This window comes from Lingula anatina, chromosome 7 (genome assembly GCF_051362555.1).
Source record: "Lingula anatina isolate TDL-2025a chromosome 7, LinAna3.0, whole genome shotgun sequence".
In the NCBI taxonomy this organism is placed as follows: Eukaryota; Metazoa; Brachiopoda; class Lingulata; order Lingulida; family Lingulidae; genus Lingula; species Lingula anatina.
The window spans coordinates 1,519,483-1,538,814 of NC_141773.1; the positions used below are offsets into that span (position 1 = coordinate 1,519,483).

General features: G+C 36.9%; 1 protein-coding gene across 2 annotated transcripts; it reads left to right on the forward strand.

The window, feature by feature from the left end:
• The first annotated feature begins 6,844 nt into the window (after nucleotides 1-6,844).
• On the forward strand, nucleotides 6,845-18,850 carry LOC106159049 (sodium- and chloride-dependent neutral and basic amino acid transporter B(0+)-like). 2 transcript variants are annotated; one of them, XM_087018254.1, is made up of 17 exons: nucleotides 6,845-6,942; nucleotides 8,924-8,995; nucleotides 9,250-9,277; nucleotides 9,621-9,758; nucleotides 10,505-10,636; nucleotides 10,927-11,067; nucleotides 11,382-11,553; nucleotides 11,843-11,984; nucleotides 12,299-12,436; nucleotides 13,116-13,219; nucleotides 13,492-13,729; nucleotides 14,117-14,245; nucleotides 15,186-15,312; nucleotides 16,383-16,495; nucleotides 16,887-17,036; nucleotides 17,319-17,462; nucleotides 17,929-18,850. In XM_087018254.1, the coding sequence occupies exons 2-17, from the start codon at nucleotides 8,981-8,983 to the stop codon at nucleotides 17,965-17,967; spliced, it is 1,950 nt and encodes a 649-aa protein (XP_086874380.1). In that variant the 5' UTR covers nucleotides 6,845-6,942; nucleotides 8,924-8,980; the 3' UTR covers nucleotides 17,968-18,850. The 2 variants fall into 2 exon arrangements, with proteins under 2 accessions (XP_086874380.1, XP_086874381.1); XM_087018255.1 differs by lacking the exon at nucleotides 6,845-6,942 and adding an exon at nucleotides 7,115-7,130.
• The last annotated feature ends 482 nt before the right edge of the window (nucleotides 18,851-19,332 follow it).

The window sequence follows — 19,332 nt, forward strand, 5'->3', positions numbered from 1 at the left end:
TCATAAGATGGTGGTGCTTGCAGACGCCCTGTATATCGAAAATTTTAAAAAGTGCAAAGTTGATGAGACCAAGAGGATTTCTTTTTCATTTCAAGTGCACATTAAATATTTTCGTAGCTCCAATGACACTGTATAATCCCCTATAAACTCTTTTCTCCTGATCTGACAGGTACAGTGTGTACATGTACGTCCCCATTACGACACAGCCTGTCTATATACGCCTGACTCATTACCAGAGGACAGACCATTTATTTGCAGATCTACTATATACATTTCAAGCCGTGCAAACCCGCATTCGTGGTCTAATATTAAAACCTGATCAGAATTAGGGCAACCGTGCGCGAGCAGATTTAGACGCACTCTTTAAGTATTAATGCTCCAAGATAATGAGTTGGAATAGTATAAGTGTAATGATAGCAATTTTATCGCAAACAAGATGACAGTTTGTTTAACATATACGGTTAGATGAGCATGGGAAACCAACAACAATATACAATTATTGCATGTTGCAAATAATATTTTAAAAGAGATGACATTTTTGAAACACGACAAGTCATAGAAACAATTAACAAATCATATTAATAATTGCAAATTTATTTTTATGTCATCGTCATAATACCTTCCTAATAAAAGTTAAAATAAATATGAATTATGTTTTTGATAATAATAATAGTATTTACCTCCAACCCGTCGTATTCTTAACCATAGGTTCTTACAGTATATATAACACTGCATGCGTTTTCCCACGTAGTGCATACGTGCTACAGTGTGTACAGTGTATTTGATTTTCAGGTTGTGTAATTTATCCTTGATAATTATTCAGTTGCATTAATCGTCTTTTAATTAGTGGGGATTTTCTTATCTGTTTCTACCGATCTTGCTTCTATTCGTGTTGTATCTGACGCAAGTCTATATCACAATATTTCAGTGGTTTTGAATTCATTTTCTATATTACATACTACCATCATATCTAGCTGTCTGTTTTTCAGATCACAAAGTTAACCCGCCTCCTCCTGACGTTGAGTAGACTACAGAAAAGCTGGTGGCTATACAGTATAAACGGGTGCGTTAGAAACAAGAGGAGGCATGTTTTCATATAAATCTGATTCCATTCAACGAGACTCCCCGCGGAGTTGGATCGATCAACGTAGCACGATAATTTTCATTGGGAATGAGCCCCAGGCCTACTTCTGCTTGTATTACGGTGGCCTGGGCAGAGAATTGACTGTTAATTTGCGTGCAAAACGATGAAAGTGCAGTGAGAAGCAAACCGTGACCCGCTTATAATAGTGTGGAATGTTCTCTATTGCCGTAAGCGTGGTGAGCAACAAACCGTGGAACATTAAGACTGGGTTCCCATACCTAGATCAATCTAACAGGGTCGATCCATCACTGCGGGGATTCTCGCTAAATTGCTTTCATCTTAAGCGGCTTAGATGCCTGGCACTCCTACTGAAGCTGCTAAACAACCAGCAGCTTCAGTAAGCGTGACGGACATCTAAACCGCTAAAGCTGAATGCAATTTAGCGAGAATCCCTTCAGGGATAGATCGATCCACAGTTAGTACGACAGGGTCTGGGAATGGTCCCTAAGAAATTCAGATGTCCTGAAAAAGAGAAGGTACTTAAATTCGCCACTGACTGTGACAGCGAGGGACATGCTAGTTTCGACGGCCCACAAGTTTCGAAAGTCTTGGAAGTTAAGATTGTCTAAGATCTGTTTCGGAAACAATTAACAATACTTGTATTGCTGAGTTCGAAAAATGTAGACCTAGATCCTTCAGGAAAACAGCAATGACATTTTGTTATTTCATTACATGCAGATGGTGTGTATTTTATAATAATAATAGTTTATTCAGCTTTAAATGTTACAATTTAACATTGTTCGCTGTCTAGGCTACTACAGAAACTTCACTATTGTTCTTACATCAAAATATAAGAAAAAAGAAATATAAATAAATAAGAGATAAAATAAAGAGTAAAATATCCGTTAAAGCTAAAAGTTAATAAATGTGATGGGTGCATTTTGCAGAAAGGAGGACAAAACATCAAGTACAAAAGCATGCATCACATAAGATAGAATGTTGGTCAATACTTATAGACCGAAATCTCAGTCCACTTCGATCCGAAAGCAATTACTCACTTAGGCCGATCTCGTTGACATAGTTTTACTTTTTTTCTATTTTTATTTTTATTTATTTGTTTGTTCGTTTGTTTTGGATGTCGCTATCTATCACTGCTATTCTCAGCCCGTTGATTTTGATCATACTTAACTGTGCGTTGTGTTTCCCTGTCTCTATTTAACCTTCTCTCGGCCTTAGAAGAATTAAATGATTATTAAAGCTTTAATTTTGCCAGGGATTCGATTGGCAGTCACGGGGACAATTAAGTGGATCTTTTTCTCCTTGCTGTCTGAATCTAGTGATATGCTGTTTAACCTCCTTTTGGCTGCAGTTTTACTCGATAATTGTGTCGATAATGCATATTAGGGGTACTTGTAGCCAATTAACTGAAACATTGCAATTGTTAACAAGAAAGAAATAAAAACTGGTTAAAAAAAGATTTATAATACTATTACTTTAGCAACTGAAGTTGATACCAATTTTCGTCCTACAGTACACAGTTCAATTTACAACAAATATTGTTATTTGATGCCACAAGACAAGAGATATAAAATTATAAACAAAAAAATTAGGAAGCAAAAAGATTAAGATTGCTTCATTGTGTTTGGTGATATTTAGTCACACTGACGCATTTTAGAGCAACTATAGTTTATTTGTATAAAAAGCATTAAAAATAGATATAGAAAAATAGATAGGAAAAAGAGGTTAAAATTGCTTCATTGTGTTAGTTGAGACGGGGTGTTGTGTTACACCTGACACATTCAGAAATCTATCTGTCAATCAACATCACTTCACAGTGTGTGTAGTTACATGTTCACTACAACTGGTAAACATACAGTTAAGACTGCGTTCCCATTGATTTTAGATCGATCTATGCCCCTGGGGAGTCTCACTAGATGGTGTCAGCTTCACAGGCTTAAATGTTTGCCCCGCCTACTAAAAGCTGGAAGGGGGAAATTAACTATAGTGCGCGCTCGGCTGACAGCAATTTAGCGTGAACCCCCAGGGAGTTAGGTCCAGATGGATCGATCTAAATCTATGGGAATGCAGTCTAAGTTACCCTATACCAGGGTGGCAGATTATATAGGAAAAACGAAAAAAATCACAGAGACAGATCTGTGAATTTCTGTGAAAAATCAGTCTGTCGCCCTGGTAGGGCGTACAGTTAAGGTGTCAGGATCACATGACGTTCACATATATCGTCCAATAATTGTCCCTTTACTTGTTGCCATGCCACTAATTTGCATTGTGTCTTGTCTAAGAAAGATCATTTTAATAGAAATAACGTCCAGTGTATAAGAAAGACGTGTAGTTTTCAGTCAAATGAAAGCGTATTGTCTTGTAAAAAAAAAAAGAACTAATTAAAACATGTATTTGGTGGGAAAGTATACGATAAGCGAATTTTTCGTGCACTAGTTTTTATCTTCATGGTACCGTAAACATTTGACATGTGACCTTCATATATTAAACCGTTTTACAATATCAAATGTAATCATATAAGTTCAGGCAAAGATATGGACTAAAAACAAGTGGGCTGTTTATAAATTCTAGCAGCAATAATAAGGTATCAACGGACAAAGAACTGGAAATCTCCCGTGAGATTCTTTTTACAGTTTCCCTGGGCCAATTAACTGAGACATTTTAAAACCATTCAGAAAAGACTGTCTCTTTATCAACTATGTGACAGTAAATTTTCAAACAAGGGGTGACGTCCACGTAGTTAAAAAGATTCATCTTTATATTTTTCAGGGTCATTTTGTTCATTTTTGTTACTAATTTTAGTCCACTTTATCTCGTTTACCAAAATGTCACACTGCATATCGAAAGGGATTGATAACGCGAGGCAAAGATATTTACTCCTGATATTAATATAACATAGTTTTCACCCCAAAACACACTATTTGTGTAAGCTACGGAGTACTTGCACCTGTACATCAAGTAAATGTGTCATAACAGATGGGTGACTATTTCCAAAATATTGCAAGCATTGCAGGTGTAGCTTCAGCACAAACAAACTAACAAAACAAACAAACAAACAAGCAAGCAAACAAACATACAAACAAACAAAGATAAATCAGGCAACTTTCGAGAGACACGTTTATAGTAAGATGATTAGTTTCTGGTACTAAGCAACACTTGAATGGCACTTGAATGTTTTCTGCTATCAAATCACCTTGCTGGATTGAACCCACTCGGGTCATGAAAATGTTTGTGCTTGTATGTAAACATGGGAGAGATATTACTGGATATCAGCAGCCAATCACAATTAACGTCCGGGTTAATGATTACCTACCTACATGTGTGTGTGTGTGTGTGTGTGTGTGTGTGTGTGTGTATGTGCTGGTGTGTGTGTGTGTGTGTGTGTATGTGCTGGTGTGTGTGTGTGTGTATGTGTGTGTATGTGTGTGTGTGTGTGTGTGTGTGTGTGTGTATGTATGTGTGTGTATGTGTGTATGTGTGTGTGTGTGGGTGTGTGTAAGTGCTGGAGTGTGTGTGGGTGTGTGTGGGTGTGTGTGTATATTAGTGAGATCTGTCTGGAGGGTCCTAAAGATGCTTTCGATATTTTGTTTAACTGCCAAAATTCCATGCGTTTATAATTCAAAATTATTAAGTGTAACTGGGCATCCCTCTACAACTTGCTAAGAATACTAAAAGATAGTAAAAATTACAATTACAAAGGTTGGTCTATTTAAAGAAAATGGAAAAACTGTTATATGAACTTATGGTATTTCTTTGATACGGCTTACATGATCTGGCTAAATATTGTGCAACCACACACAAACCAATATTTAACCTTTATACAGCCGAATGTTTCATTTTTTTTGGGGGGGGGGGGGGGACGGGCATAATAATTGATGAGTACCTTCAAGCTACAGATACAATAAAGGGGTGTTATAGACTAGGACAGCAACGGCCAATTATTACAGTTGGGTTGGAAGGGGTTGAGAGAAATGAGTGAATAACTTTTGCCTTCGTCCAACATCGGACCGTTGGGCCCCTTTCATAACCATGTATATGAGCTTGCTCTACACCTTCTTGGGATGTACCCGGTACGTGTATTGATGTGCGTCATCCATGTAGTCAAGTTGACGTCCACCTTGAAAAGTAAAAACAATTGATAGTGAAAAATAAAAATTAAAATCATATACGGCATTTGAATGTACTTGTCATGTGTGCTTGTTAGACAATACAATGTAGATGGAGTTTGCACGTTTGGCCAACAGCGAAGAGATAAAACACAGCTTTGACTACACCTAATCTATCACCGATCGATATGATAGAAAAACAAATTAATGAGGGAGATTGGAACTGATCCAGCATTTTATAGGACGTTTTAAACAGGAGACCAGTTACCGCTGTATTTACTCAGTGATGTATAGAAAACGTTACGCACATCGCATAAAGTAGGAAATAAAGAATAGAATTTAACGAGCTTGTCTTCACGACGGACTCCATGAACACGTTATTTATTTATTTATTTATCTTTTTATTTATTTATTTTTGAACACACAAGATCATTCAAAACGCTATAAGTGTGCTTAACTTAGATTCAACTGAGTCGAGACTGATCTTTGTTTGGTGAAAAAGGTACCTGTAACATAAAACGCCCTTGTTAAACCTTAGACATTTGATAATGGATAACCTCAGTACTTAGGGCAACCAACTGATAACGAGATGTCTGTTTCCGAAGCCCTAGTAAGCTAACGTCTTCAGGATTCGTAGACTTCGTTTTTATTCATTATAATTCATTTATTATGTAAATCTTGTGTTAGTTACGTGAAAAAGCACAAGTAAATTCACAGACAATCATAAACCAACAATTGCTTCTTGACACCGGTGTAACGAAACTGAGGGTCCGTGTCACACAAGGTCGGCCCTCTATTTGGTTATAATGGTTAGGGTTAGACTGGCCTAAGTGGGTTAAAATTTAGGGCGAGGTTTACTTGTACAAATAAATGGGAAGCAGACCCTATCGTGGACTCTCTGTCACGTTACACTGGAGAATGGTATATGTTATCGCAAGGAGACAAGATAAAGGTATATCGCCCCACTGTTAATACGTGTACAAGAACATCTTCGTAACTTAAAATGTCAACAACTTGACTACATGTTGCACAGTTGATTGTACGATAACAGTCTCGGTGAAATAACAGAATTTTCCCCCCAATTAAATCTCAGTGTTATTCAATGAGTCCAAAATTATATATATCCTGTACTCCGATAATTTTTTCACGTTGAACGAGAGAGGTACTGTAGGTTTAGGACAAGGAAGGACGATCTTGAAAGAATGTGAACATTTTCCTTCCCAATCACGGTTAGCACAGACACGCACGCCAGTGTCATGTGACTCTAATCTCCTGGTACGCAAACCAGCACGCTAATTTTGTTACAACTAATCACGTGATAATAACTGACAGATGGGGGGAGGGGTGATAGTTTAGTTATCAGAGCGTTTAAAAAGTCACTGCCTGAATTCATTTTAATGACATTAATTTTTCATCTCATGTCAGTGAATATTGCTGTAATAACATACATTACCCTTCTTTAAGATACAATGTGGACTTCTAGGGTTATTCATAATTCAATCATTTAATCGGATTATTTCGTTTCGTTTTAGAAATAAAATGGAAGAGCTTTTGAGGCACTCATCAGTGACCCTTTTCCCTCGCCTACACAAACAAGTGACGCACTTACGTGACCAAATTACATTGTACCCTCCCCGAAAAGGCCTGTCATTTCAAACTAAAACAATATGATTGAAACGGACGCATATTTATTATAAGGTTAAATCTGCAAATTTCCTCGGCATATTTCATAAGGTAAGAAATCCGCCTATGTTTGACAAGTATACAATCTTAAATGCTAGAAGAGATGCATACATTTTTGTAGAATGTTACGAAACTTTGCTTCATATGCTTTTCTAATTTTGGTTGTAATTGCCAATTGTCATGTGAGCATACTTTGAGGAATGATGGCCGTAGGCACTTCGAGATACGACTTTTTCACAGTTGCGTATGATTGAAAATATGTCATAATGTAATCTATTGATGTCGTCCATTTATAAGGCAGATAAGTTTTCAGTGCAATTCGCAGTTCCGCGTTGAAATGTTTAGACCCTTTTCTTTGTTTTTACTGGTATGCATATAAAAACAAGACAAGATATAAAAGTAGGTTTATGATTATTCTGATATTTTCTAGGAAATCAGAAGTACAATGTGTTCGTTAACACAAACTTAGACCGGTTTGTAAGGAAATTTAGACATTTAATGGTATGAAAGTTTTTCGAATTGTCTGTAAAAAAAATGAACATTTTTGCTCAGAAATCATAGTCTTTTTTCACTTAAGATAATTCAGGAGTACCCTGTTGGAACAGATTGTGCGTCTTTTTTATAACAGTAAAAATATTTGTTGTTTTAAACCAATTCTACTACTACATGTATTACGGCTTTGTCTTGAATGTAAGATGGCCAGAAATTTGGGTTAAAAGTTTTAACATTATCCAAAGTTCAAAGTTCTTTTGTGAATCCTAATTTTTCCATTTATTATTATTTTTCATTTATTTTCATTTTTAATTATTTATTCATTTATTTTTGCTAAAAATTTTTGCTGTGATATAGCTATCATTATTATTGCTTTAATTCACGTTATAGTTATTAGTACTCAGTAAATGTATAGTACCTCATAGACGAAGAGAGTCGTTGTGTTGTTCCATATAAGATATCTGTGCTAACCTATCGATTTTGCATTCACATATCTTTAAATCCAGGACACAATCTCTGTCACAAATCCAACCCGCATAAATATTTGCACGCGGCTTATGTCGAAATGTTTTTGTAGGATAATGATTGAAGGGGCGGTATCAGATCTGTTATTTGATGCGATATCAGATGTGGTGGTCGACCCTGTGATTCTTTACAAGGATTGCAGTATTCGCTCTCCGCTAACGCACCGTAGTTTGTTCCATAAACAAGCTTCAGACTGGGTTCCCATACTTAAATCGATTCATCTAGATCGACCTAACTCCTTGTGGGTTCATGCTTAATTGCTATCAGCTCAGTAGGCTTAAATGTCTGTCACGCCTACCAAATCAGCTAGGAGGTAGAGATAATTGCCCTCTAACAGCTTTACTAGGCGTGACAGACATATATGCCGGTTACGTCGATAGCGATTTAGTGAGACTCCCCAGGGAGATAGATCGATCCAAATATCTGTGGGAATGGTCCTAAGGTCTTTTCCATTTGTTGCTTAAAACCATCAAGTAGAATAAGAATTAGAAATAGATAAGTCAAGTTCTGGAACAACTCGAGTGGTAACGACTAATGGACGCTGTGGTCGAACCATTATCCTGTCTAATTGCCCGGACTGGTCACTTCATTTACACGTAGTGCCATACGGCTGGGAATCGTTTCCAGGGCCCCTTCCCCGATGTGCGAGAAGCTAAACCTGATATACTCATGACCAACTCTTGACAATCCAAAACTGCCGTTTTTATCAGCCAATAAATTGAATTTTTTCGTTTTATCCGTGTTAAGTGCATTCTATATATTAAAGAAGCGTTTTAGTTCATTTTTACGGTTTGTTTTATGATATCATCCATGTAGGTGTCAAATCTTAGAAACACTGTTTTTGGATTTGGTCAACTTGTTTTCAATGATCTGCAAATAATATGTAATCAAATTGGTTTAGGCTTAACCAAGAAATTTATTCTATCTTTCTGAAAGTACTTTTGGCAGGCAAAAAAAAAAAAAGCTTGTTACAAAATTTGTACTTCATTCGTTGTTTTATTACTTTTCTTCACAGATTTTACCACTTTAGGCCGCTGGACGAGACTATCCAAAGGTTTTCACGGACCCAGTCATGCACGAACCAAATGTAATTTTTTGATACTTTATGAGCAATTGTATTTTGAAATCGTTTTTTTTTTATGTTAAAAAACCACCTCTTTTGAAAAGGGCTGTCAATTTGTCTGTCTTGATTATTCTTTCAATTAAGGATTGACTGAAAGATGTCAAAGTTTGTCGATACTACTAATTTTATGTACGTTTAAACAATTATTTATTATATATTGTTGAGCATGAAATCTTAAATACTAAACAAATCTCTTTTTCTTCATCTATTTCTTGCAGTCAACCCACAGTTGGGATCTAGATACAGGTAAAAACACAGAAATGCATTTTACCAAGGCCCCATGATGGCGAGGGTTAATGACAACCCATTAAGACAAAAATGATATCAAAATAAGTTGGTTTCAGTGGAAGCAGGGTTGCGCTTTACGTACTAGACATTTTGTTATATCGGGAGCGTTTTCATATAAAATGGTAACCATTATTCATCAAAATCTCTGAGGGAGACTTTTTTGCTTTGACAATGGCCCAGGTTTTCGTGCAATTTAATTAGCTGCCATATAACCACCTTAAAGCAAAAATACTCGAACAAACATTTATACTTAAGTTCTTGAATCAAAATAAACATTTATTTTCGTGTTTTTTTATTGCAGAGAGCACAGATGGCGACGAAAACAAAAAACGCGGGAATTGGTCCAACCAGTTAGACTTCATTTTGTCTTGTCTTGGCTACGCTGTTGGCCTTGGCAACCTATGGCGGTTCCCTTTCTTGTGCTTTAAGAACGGAGGCGGTAAGTAGTGACATCTATCGAAAGTCATCTGATGCCTAACGTAAATCACTTTGTCAGACTTTTTTATTTCAAAGTAATTAAACTTGAGTATGACCCCCCCCCCCCCCCCCCCTTTATAGATTCTTCATAATCTGCAATATACAGACTGTAGTGTTTTTCCAACTCAAAACGTAAGTGCTCACGATTCATTAAGTCCCCTGGGAAAGGAACGTAGGGAGCCTAAAGTTGTCTATAAGGGACATAACGTGCAAAATGAAATTTGTCCGGGAATAAAGCATTTTCCTACTTGGAAATCATACTGTCGGACCCCTCCCTGCACTTGGGATTGATGTATTATTCCATCTTCATTTAAGTGACTTAGTTCTAAATGACTGACCAGTCTTCCTGTACATTTTCGAAGGAACTGTCAACGTCAGGCATTTTTATATGAGGCGTTTTATTGTTTTTAAAGTCTGATTAGGGAAGTATTAAAAGCTTTGCAGGATGTGAAGACATGGAGAATATGACTTTGGGACATTTCCACACGCTCTAGGTCTACCTTTATCTGTGTTGAATTAAAATATTGCACCAACAAAAAGTTCTCAGTTAAGAAAAATTAAGTCTCCTTTTGATGTTCCGTACAGTTGTGTCAGTGTTTATGCCATGTTAGAGAATCAGTAGAAAGGAATGCATTAGTAAATCGTCAGTTTTTTTTTACTTTTGTTCACATAATCTTCATATACATTTCCAAATTTTCTTTTCTGTAGCCGTGTTTCTGATTCCATACGCAATTTGCCTCTTATTAATCGGAATGCCAGTATTTGTGCTGGAATTGTACCTCGGGCAGTTCTCCAGCAGTGGACCGCTAACCGTGTGGAGATTCTCACCCATGTTTAAAGGTAAGTGGTCTATATGACGTCACAGAGACGTTGTGACATCACAATGCTTTTGCCAACGTTCGACCATACTGGCTGGACAGGGAATTTGTTGGTATTATTTTCTCTAGATTTATATATTTTATGACGCCTTTTCAATGATAAGCGCCACACCACCAAAGTATATATAATTGTTGTTTACTAACTTTCCATCAAAATTTGTTTAATAAATCATTTGAAATAAAAATAAATCATATCAAATCAAATTAAACTACACTGATTAAATCCAGTACATTAAGAGATCGTTATTTCAGGTATAGGGATCGGCATGATGGTGGCCGCGTCTCTAATTGGTATTTACTACAACATTGTGATGGCCTGGGCGCTGTATTATCTGTTTGCTTCCTTCACCAGTAAACTACCTTGGCAGGACTGCGGAGACTGGTCGTCTGACAGTAAGTGACTCTCGGCTGGGTGTGTCTTCTGTTGGACACTTGCTGGTTGACAGTTTTGAATAATTGTCAACCCATAGGACATCCTTGCAAATGTCAAAACTAAGCTGCTTTCTACAAAAGAAAAGACGCGTTTTTAGTTGCTTTTTTCCTCCATTTCGTAATAACACTAAACGTTGTGCAAATTGGAATAAAATATTTGTGGAATAAATACATAATTATCCAAGCACCCAAATATAGCCAATTAAACGTAATAATTTCAAATCTTAGCGTGTTTACGTACACGTGTACATAAAGATATTTTTCTCCTATTCCAGCGTGTCTCACCAAGCTTCCTGACATCTCAGGCTGTAACACAACTCTCCAGGAAGTAGCTTACCCCAATGGCACGTGTTACAACGCCAACGGTACTCTGCTGGGGGTCTATAACGAAACCTTGCTCAAACAGTACAACGTTACACGATCTTCAGCCGCGGAGGAGTACTTCTTGTAAGATCCAAGTAAAATCTGTCTAATTATTTTATTTATCATTTATTTATGACGGTCTTTATTTTGCGTAATAGAAAGGAGACAGAGGAAAGCGCGTTTCCGAAAACCTTGGCAGAATTACTTTTTTTTCAAGATAAATTTTACGAGATTATTTTTTTTTTATTCGTGTACCTCCAACATTTTATTTTTTCTCAAAAAAATTTCTTTCACTCGTGGCATCTGCAATAATAACGTAATTGAAAGTACTTAAAGCTTGATCAATCCCTTATTTAATTTTGCTATGGTGCAGTCGGCATGTACTTCAGTTGGGCTCAGGTCTGGAAACATTCAGCGACCTGACTGGTATCAGTTGGCAGCTCAGTCTGTGTCTTCTTCTTGCCTGGATTATCGACTTCTTCTGTTTGTTCAGAAGTGTGAAATCATCAGGAAAGGTAGCTGTTTTTTCTGCCTGTCAAAGTAAAACCTCAACTTCTTTTTTAAGAATATCATTATCATTATTTGTAAAAGTGCCATTTTCTTAAATACTTATTCTTAAATACTTTTTTTTCTGAAAAGCCTGAACAAGATCTTTTCCGCTAATTCATATACAAGCGCATGTAAAAAAACATTTTTTGGTCGTAAAAAAAAAAGGAGAACTAGGAAAAAGATAATGTAAGGCGTAGATATCTGACTTCTAGACACTGCATCCATGTTTATCGATTATAAAGAAAACAGTGATATATTAAAATTTAACTTTTTCTTGCAGGTTGTTTATTTCACAGCCATATTCCCATATGTGGTGTTGTTAATACTGTTGATTCGCGGCACTCTGCTGCCAGGCTCTCGTAACGGCGTTGAGTGGTATATCGCCAAGGCAGACGTCAGTAAACTAAAGTCCCCTGAAGTAAGTGGAAACACATTGTGATCTAATGTTCTTTTGATACAAACTAATAGTTGTTTGCTTGCGAAAGATATTTTGACGTGGCATTGGTCATGTTACTCAGTCTCAATGCAAAACAAATGGCGTTGTGTCGCTGGTCGAGTGCTTAGAGCTCCCCCTCCCCCCAGCGCCGCACCCCCTGCCACGGTTGCAGCTCTAAGAAAACATTATACAGACGCAGTATAATGAATCTATCATAGACACCGTCCCCATACTTAGATCGATCTAGCGGGATCGAGCCATCTCCGAGGGGATTCTTGCTAAATTGCATTCAGTTTAAGTGGCTTTGATGTCTGTCACGCCGAATGAAGCTGCTAGAGGGTAATTAACTATCGTTTAGCAGCTTAATACATTATTTATTTATTTTTATTTATTTATTACTTCTTATGTTGAATTTTAGATATTAAAAGCACAAAGTGTAGTTTGGCGGCTCTTTTATAAAGTCTACTGTAATTGACACAGTTTTATGTTTTACACGGTTTAGGTAAAGAGCCTGTGGTTCTAAAAACAGAAAGGCAGTAATTCTTATATTTCATTTTTTGATAAGAAAAAATTAAATGATACTACAAATGAAACGGCAATTATATTTATATTTCTGTTTATTGAAGCTGACATCTACAGTTGGCTATGTCTTTCGTTTTAGGTATGGTTAGATGCTATTACGCAGATATTTTTCTCCCTGTCAGCGTCTTCCGGTGGACTTCACGCGCTCGCTAGTTATAATAGGTTCCACAATAACTGTCTCAGGTAACGAATGTCACGATGCCATTTTATTTTTATCTTTAGAAATAATTCTCGTAATAGAGATTTCGTTTTACAGCAGGCAAATATTTTACCGCTCGATATAACGAACAAAACGCTAAATTTGGTTAAGCATCATAGAAGAAATGCCATTTTGCAACTTTGTTTATATCTGTAGTTCTCTGGTTCATTGCTGTGGTTGTAGGCTCATTAATTTTAAGACTTTTTTCTGATTATAATAAAAGTTATTTCCATAACTGAGTTACGACTGTTTCTAGGGACGCCATCATCGTATCCCTTGGAAACTGCATGACCAGTTTTTTCGCGGGTTTCGTTGTGTTTTCTTATGTGGGATACTTGGCAGAGCTGCAAGGGGTAGCCATCGATGACTTTGCAACAGGAGGACCGAGTTTGGCGTTCGTCATTTGGCCGTCAGCAGTGGCTACCATTCCCGTTTCGCCCTTGTGGTCCATTCTGTTATTCTTCATGCTCATTACACTTGGCTTGGACAGTCAGGTAGTTTTGAGTGACTATTTAAAGAGCTAGGCCTTCCGTGGTATTTGTATTCTGAAATGTACAAAAACTACATAACCTAAAATGTTTTTCTTTCATAAGCTCCTTATATATATATATATATATATATATATATATATATATATATATATATATATATCACGGAATACCCCATAATACATTTAATCTTAGTTCAGCGTTTTGTCAATATGAACTTGGACGAATAGAATGTCTTTGACGTTCAATAAATGTCGATTGTCTCATCAACTTTAACCCACACATGTTGAGAATAATTCTTGACTATTAATAGTCTATCACACACGTCTTGAATATATGTATTATTTTATCATTGGTCTTCTAGAACCTTGATTCTACACCTCTCCATTTTAGTTCACCCTTCTAGAAACACTTTTCACTGGTTTGTCTGATATGTGGCCCAAAATGCGAAAACAGAAGATCTGGCTTCATCTGGCCGTTTGCGTTGTTCTCTTTGGACTTGGTCTTCCTATGTGTACCAAGGTAAGCGAAGGTCAAGGTCGTTCTGATGTCAGTCACTGATAAAGTTAAAGGTCATCATTGCTATTCACCACTGCCTCTAGAACAGATGGGAGGAAACAATCCAATGTACATATGTTAAATACAACTACCTTAGCGTCTTAATGGGAAAAATCTGTTATTTATAGCATATGTAATTTTTTTGTAGAAAGAGCTGCTGTAATAACTGTAAAATATCAACTCATGCATTCTCAATATATAAGTCCATTAGAAGAAAACAGAAAAGTGAAAATGAAGTAAAAGATATATTCACGAAAATTCTACATGTATTTTTTTTAATCTCCGGTGACAGAAAGAGATAAGTCTGGCTTTTTGTGTTCATTGAAAAATCCACTGCACTGCTGGTGTGGGGAAATTTCCGTATCCAGTAAAAGAGATTTTAGCCTACTTTGGTAATAAAAGTTTTGAAAATAACCCTTTTGTATAATATTTGCCCGTTTTTAGTACTGACAAAGTTAGACTGCGATGACGGGGTATTACGAGATGCACGTTTATTTCACTGACACATTTTGTCATCAATCTCAGGTATATTTTTTCGCAGTGCCTGGTTTCAGATTACTTTCTGTGAGAATGCCGTTTTACCGTGTTTAGTGTAAAACATTTGACTGTCCTTTTACATTCACCATATTGTCTTGCCAATAATGGATGAGATTCAATTGAGGATTTTATTAATTGCTAAAATATTAGGAAAATAACGACCTGCGCTAAAGACGTAATGAAGTTTGTTTTTTTTTCAAATTTTAAAAACCCAGTGACACCTTGAAAGTAGCTGTTAGTTATTTATTGAGTTATTAAAAATAAAATGAACATCCAGGACATTTTCTGAGACATTGGATATTGAAATCAGAATCACAGTCCGTTTCATAAAGAACATGTCTGTCGCATGCTTAACTTTTATTTTCAGGGTGGCCTGTATTTGCTGGACTATGTAGACAGCGCCATCAATGGATGGCCAATGGTCATTCTTGGACTGACCGAGATGATAGCAGTGGCATGGGTATACGGGGCTTACCCGAGGTACAAAGTTGTATGTAAGTACCGAAATTGATTGTGGCCTTATGTCCCACACGGGACGAAGAGGAATGATGACCGAAATTGATTTGTGCATGTTTGTGCGTGTGTATTAGCATGTGTATATTAACAGGTTGAAATCTTTATGTATTTGCTTTATGTAAAGAAAAACGCAATGTAGAGCAGGGCCAACCCCTTTATAATCTGGACCAATTCCGCCAAACTCTTTAGGAAGAATATAACAATTTTTCACCAAACAGACTTTTTGCCCTTATTGAATGAATGTCGCGCCAACTACAGGAGATAATTGCAGTAAGCTGCAGACAGCTTTTAACGACCACATGCTGATGCTCACTGCATGTAAATTTGGTGTCTTTTTAGTTTCATAGACATTTATTTTACCACTGAAGGAATAAAATTCCCGAGAATTGAGGGGGTGCATGCTCCAATTGTTAATTAATGGTATAAAATATGAATGTCTTCACCGATATTTTGAATTTTCTGTATCATGAGTCATGTTATTGGTATCTGGAATAAACAAAAATACTGTTCTAAATGCTTAACAGATGTGAGGTGTTCATTTTTAAAGAAATACACATGGAATTAGAAGTAGGACAACCATTTTGACCAAATCTGTGCCCTTACACATTCATGTTCAACACAGATAATTGCAATTTATAATGAAAATGCAGTTAAGGGATAATTACTCTTCGTTTTGGCCAAAATATGAATTTTCCTGGAGTAAATAACAATTTTCCCATACTTACCAATGGTAAATGAGTCCATTTTTACATTCAAAGTTAGTCCCTTGTTTTTTTTTGTTTTCTTTTCTAAAAAGTTTGGTTTTTTGTTAAAATCTCTTAAGAGATTATAATAGAGTATAGCCATCAATGGAGGTCACGTGGTCTGAAGATAAGCTCAGATATCAGATTAATAGCTTTACCTGCTGTTTTTTGTCGTAAAACAGAATATATTATATTTCTATGAGTTATTCACAATGTTTTTTATTGTGAAATATAGACCTCATACGAAGAGTTATTATCCCTTTAAATTACAATTTCATGACTATTTTCTATGCTCCCTTTTCCAGTTTTGCGAGCCATCCAGGACATGAAAGTTATGCTGGGAGACAGTCTTCTCTTGAAAATAACTGGCCCCTGGTGGACACTTTGCTGGATGCTCATATCACCTGTAGCTCTTGGAGTAAGCTTCGATCATGAATGGATGTGCATGTGAAAACTAAGTACTCGTTAAAATGACAGCTCTTATGAGACGCTCCGACAAAAAAATGGCCACAGAGGACACCACTGTAGGCCCTGTCCCTATCCGTTCGCGACCGGTCCGTTATCAGAATTTTTCAAGTGCCTTAATTCCCAAAGAAATAAGTGGTGTCACTCCGTTTCTCCATCTCTTCAGCCTTTTCTCCGAGACTTTAATGTAGGAACAGGGGCGGATCCAGGATAATTTGAAGGGGGGGGGGGGGGGGGGGGTCCGCGGATAAATCCGTCACTGAGGAGGATATTTCGCAGCACGTAGAATAAATACAGAAGTTTTCTTAATTGTCATGATCATTATTTTGTTGTTGTCTTTTTAGGTGGTGACCGTGGTTTCGTGGATTTTGTACAAACCAAACCCTAGTTATTTCGGTGAGGTTTTACAATGGCTGGTCCGATTTGCAATTGTCGGGCCTGTCTTCATGTATCCGGTTTTATATGGAATATATTGCCTTATCGTGAGACCACAAGTACGTGTATTTTTCCCTTTTTCAATGCGGACAATAATTATCAGAATATTTTATCAGATAGGCCTATTATCCGATTATAATAAAATGTTGCCAACAGTTACAACACACATTGCCATAAGGTCATTGTAATTGTCTTGTGTTATCTGCTAAGAAAAAGAGATGTTAATAATTCGAAAGTGCTACTACCATATATTTCTATTTAACACTAATAATTTCTTAAATCCCGTTCTTAATCCCACTTTAATTTATCTTAAATGTACATTTTTTTTCATATTTCTGCAGGACAAAACTTTCATTCGTCCTCAGCGGGATTGGGGTCCTTCTCTCGTGAAGCATCGCCACCTAGTGACGTACGATCCGGCCTTCGTGGTGGATCCCTACCACGAGGAGATGTACTTGACAACGCGCAACGGAAAAGAATCATTTGTAAGTGTTATCCTCTTGTGTCGCCGTGGCAGTGGAGGGGGGGGGGATTGATTATCATACAAGATTTCTAAAGGAAACATAGTCTTGTTGATTTTATGTGTGTCCATATGTTCAAACACAGTACACATGGACGTGACGTCACGGCCTATGGAATCTTAATTGTTTGACGTCAGAACTAACGTCAGATTAAATTGATCTCTGTGTTCTGTTTTAAAATAACAATGATTATATTAAATGTAAAGTGTAAAATTTATTATAAAGACAAAGCTTAAAGATTTATGTAAGTACAATTTGTCGTGACATTTTTGTCTAAATAGCACGTTGTATAAATGTAAATACAATACAAGTGTTACCATTCGTTCACGTGTACCTTATGCCATGCCTATTTTTAAATATTTTTAATATGTTGGAGCACTGCAGAATCCCATAAAACAAAACTTACTTTCAATTTCTTTTTATCTTTTAGGGCGGGAATGTCAATGCGGCATACGAGAACGTTAATTGATGATGTCGGCTAGAAGTTGTTTATGCTTTATTAAATACCAACCCACGCATGCAGTATTATGTGGGAAAATATCCTGAAGCAGTAACTGAACATACATCCCGAGTGTCAAAATTTGGAGATTACGGAACATGCTTGCTTTCATGACGTCATAAATAGATGGTTACTCAACACTGTTCCTGGTTTTCTGGTTCCGTGACGTCATATCACTAAGTCTACGTCACGAGTGTTTTTGTCATGGTTTACAAGAATACGGCATCATATGACACTCGCATAGTACAACAGAATTTTGTGTGGAAATGGCACTTACATGTAATTTTTCTGTGTGCAAAAAGATCCTCGTTGGTTTCTAGTGTCGCCGTTTAAATTATGAGTGACGCCGCTTTAATTCTGAGAGCAGTTAGAACTAATATTACGCACTTATCAAATACGTGGCCTCCACGTAGTATTTTAAAACATGTCCAAGTGGTTCAGTGTCTTCTAAATATTCCACACACAAGATAGGCTTCCATGCATTATACTAAACATTGTATGCTTTATGTTAGGTATCTATCCAGTGAGACAGATTTTGAAGTTTTTGTTCGGTATATTTTTCCGTAAATCGGTCGGTAGTTCGTATGAGTGGTGGGCTGTATATACACAGCATGTAAACTGTAAGTCTATTTTAATCTTAAAATTCTATAGTTGTTTTTCGTTCCTTTGGACTGACATCATAAGTTAACAAAAAATACACACTAATCTTGTCTGTTACAAACATCTATTTCATTTGTAGCATTTTTTAAGTCTTGAAATCAATTTATGCCGACCGCCTGTAGAATTTGGATCACCGACAGCAATTACAGCAAACATTTCTATGAATTTGAAAATAAATAATTAGTTATATTGATATGGGGTATTTGCATTTTTGTAACTGTTAAGAAACTATGGGTGCAGTCTTTTAAGATATTCTACCCTGGTCGAATGCCTAGAGCAGTACTTCATCAACAATCGTGTTATGTTTGAATGGTTTTGCATCAGAAATGCGTTTGTTGAGATGCAATAAGTGTATGCGCAACTAACACAATCAAAGTCGCAGGCAGCAAGTATTGCTAGTGTTTTTTCTTTTCAAGACAACTACTGCTTGGTTCCGGTGTGACAGGAATGGTAGTCCCAGGAATGGAAATCCGAGGTCCTATATATGATTAGTATTTGTTAGGGTTAGTTGGAGTATTGGTCGTTTGCATATGGGAAGATTGTCGCCTGTTGGCTACAAATCAATGGGGGGGGGGGGGGGGGGGGGGGGGGGGGGGGGGGTGATTACGGTGCCTAGCAGACAACCATTCCTGCCATACCGGTCTTCTGACAACAAGCCTATGACAATCATTTGGT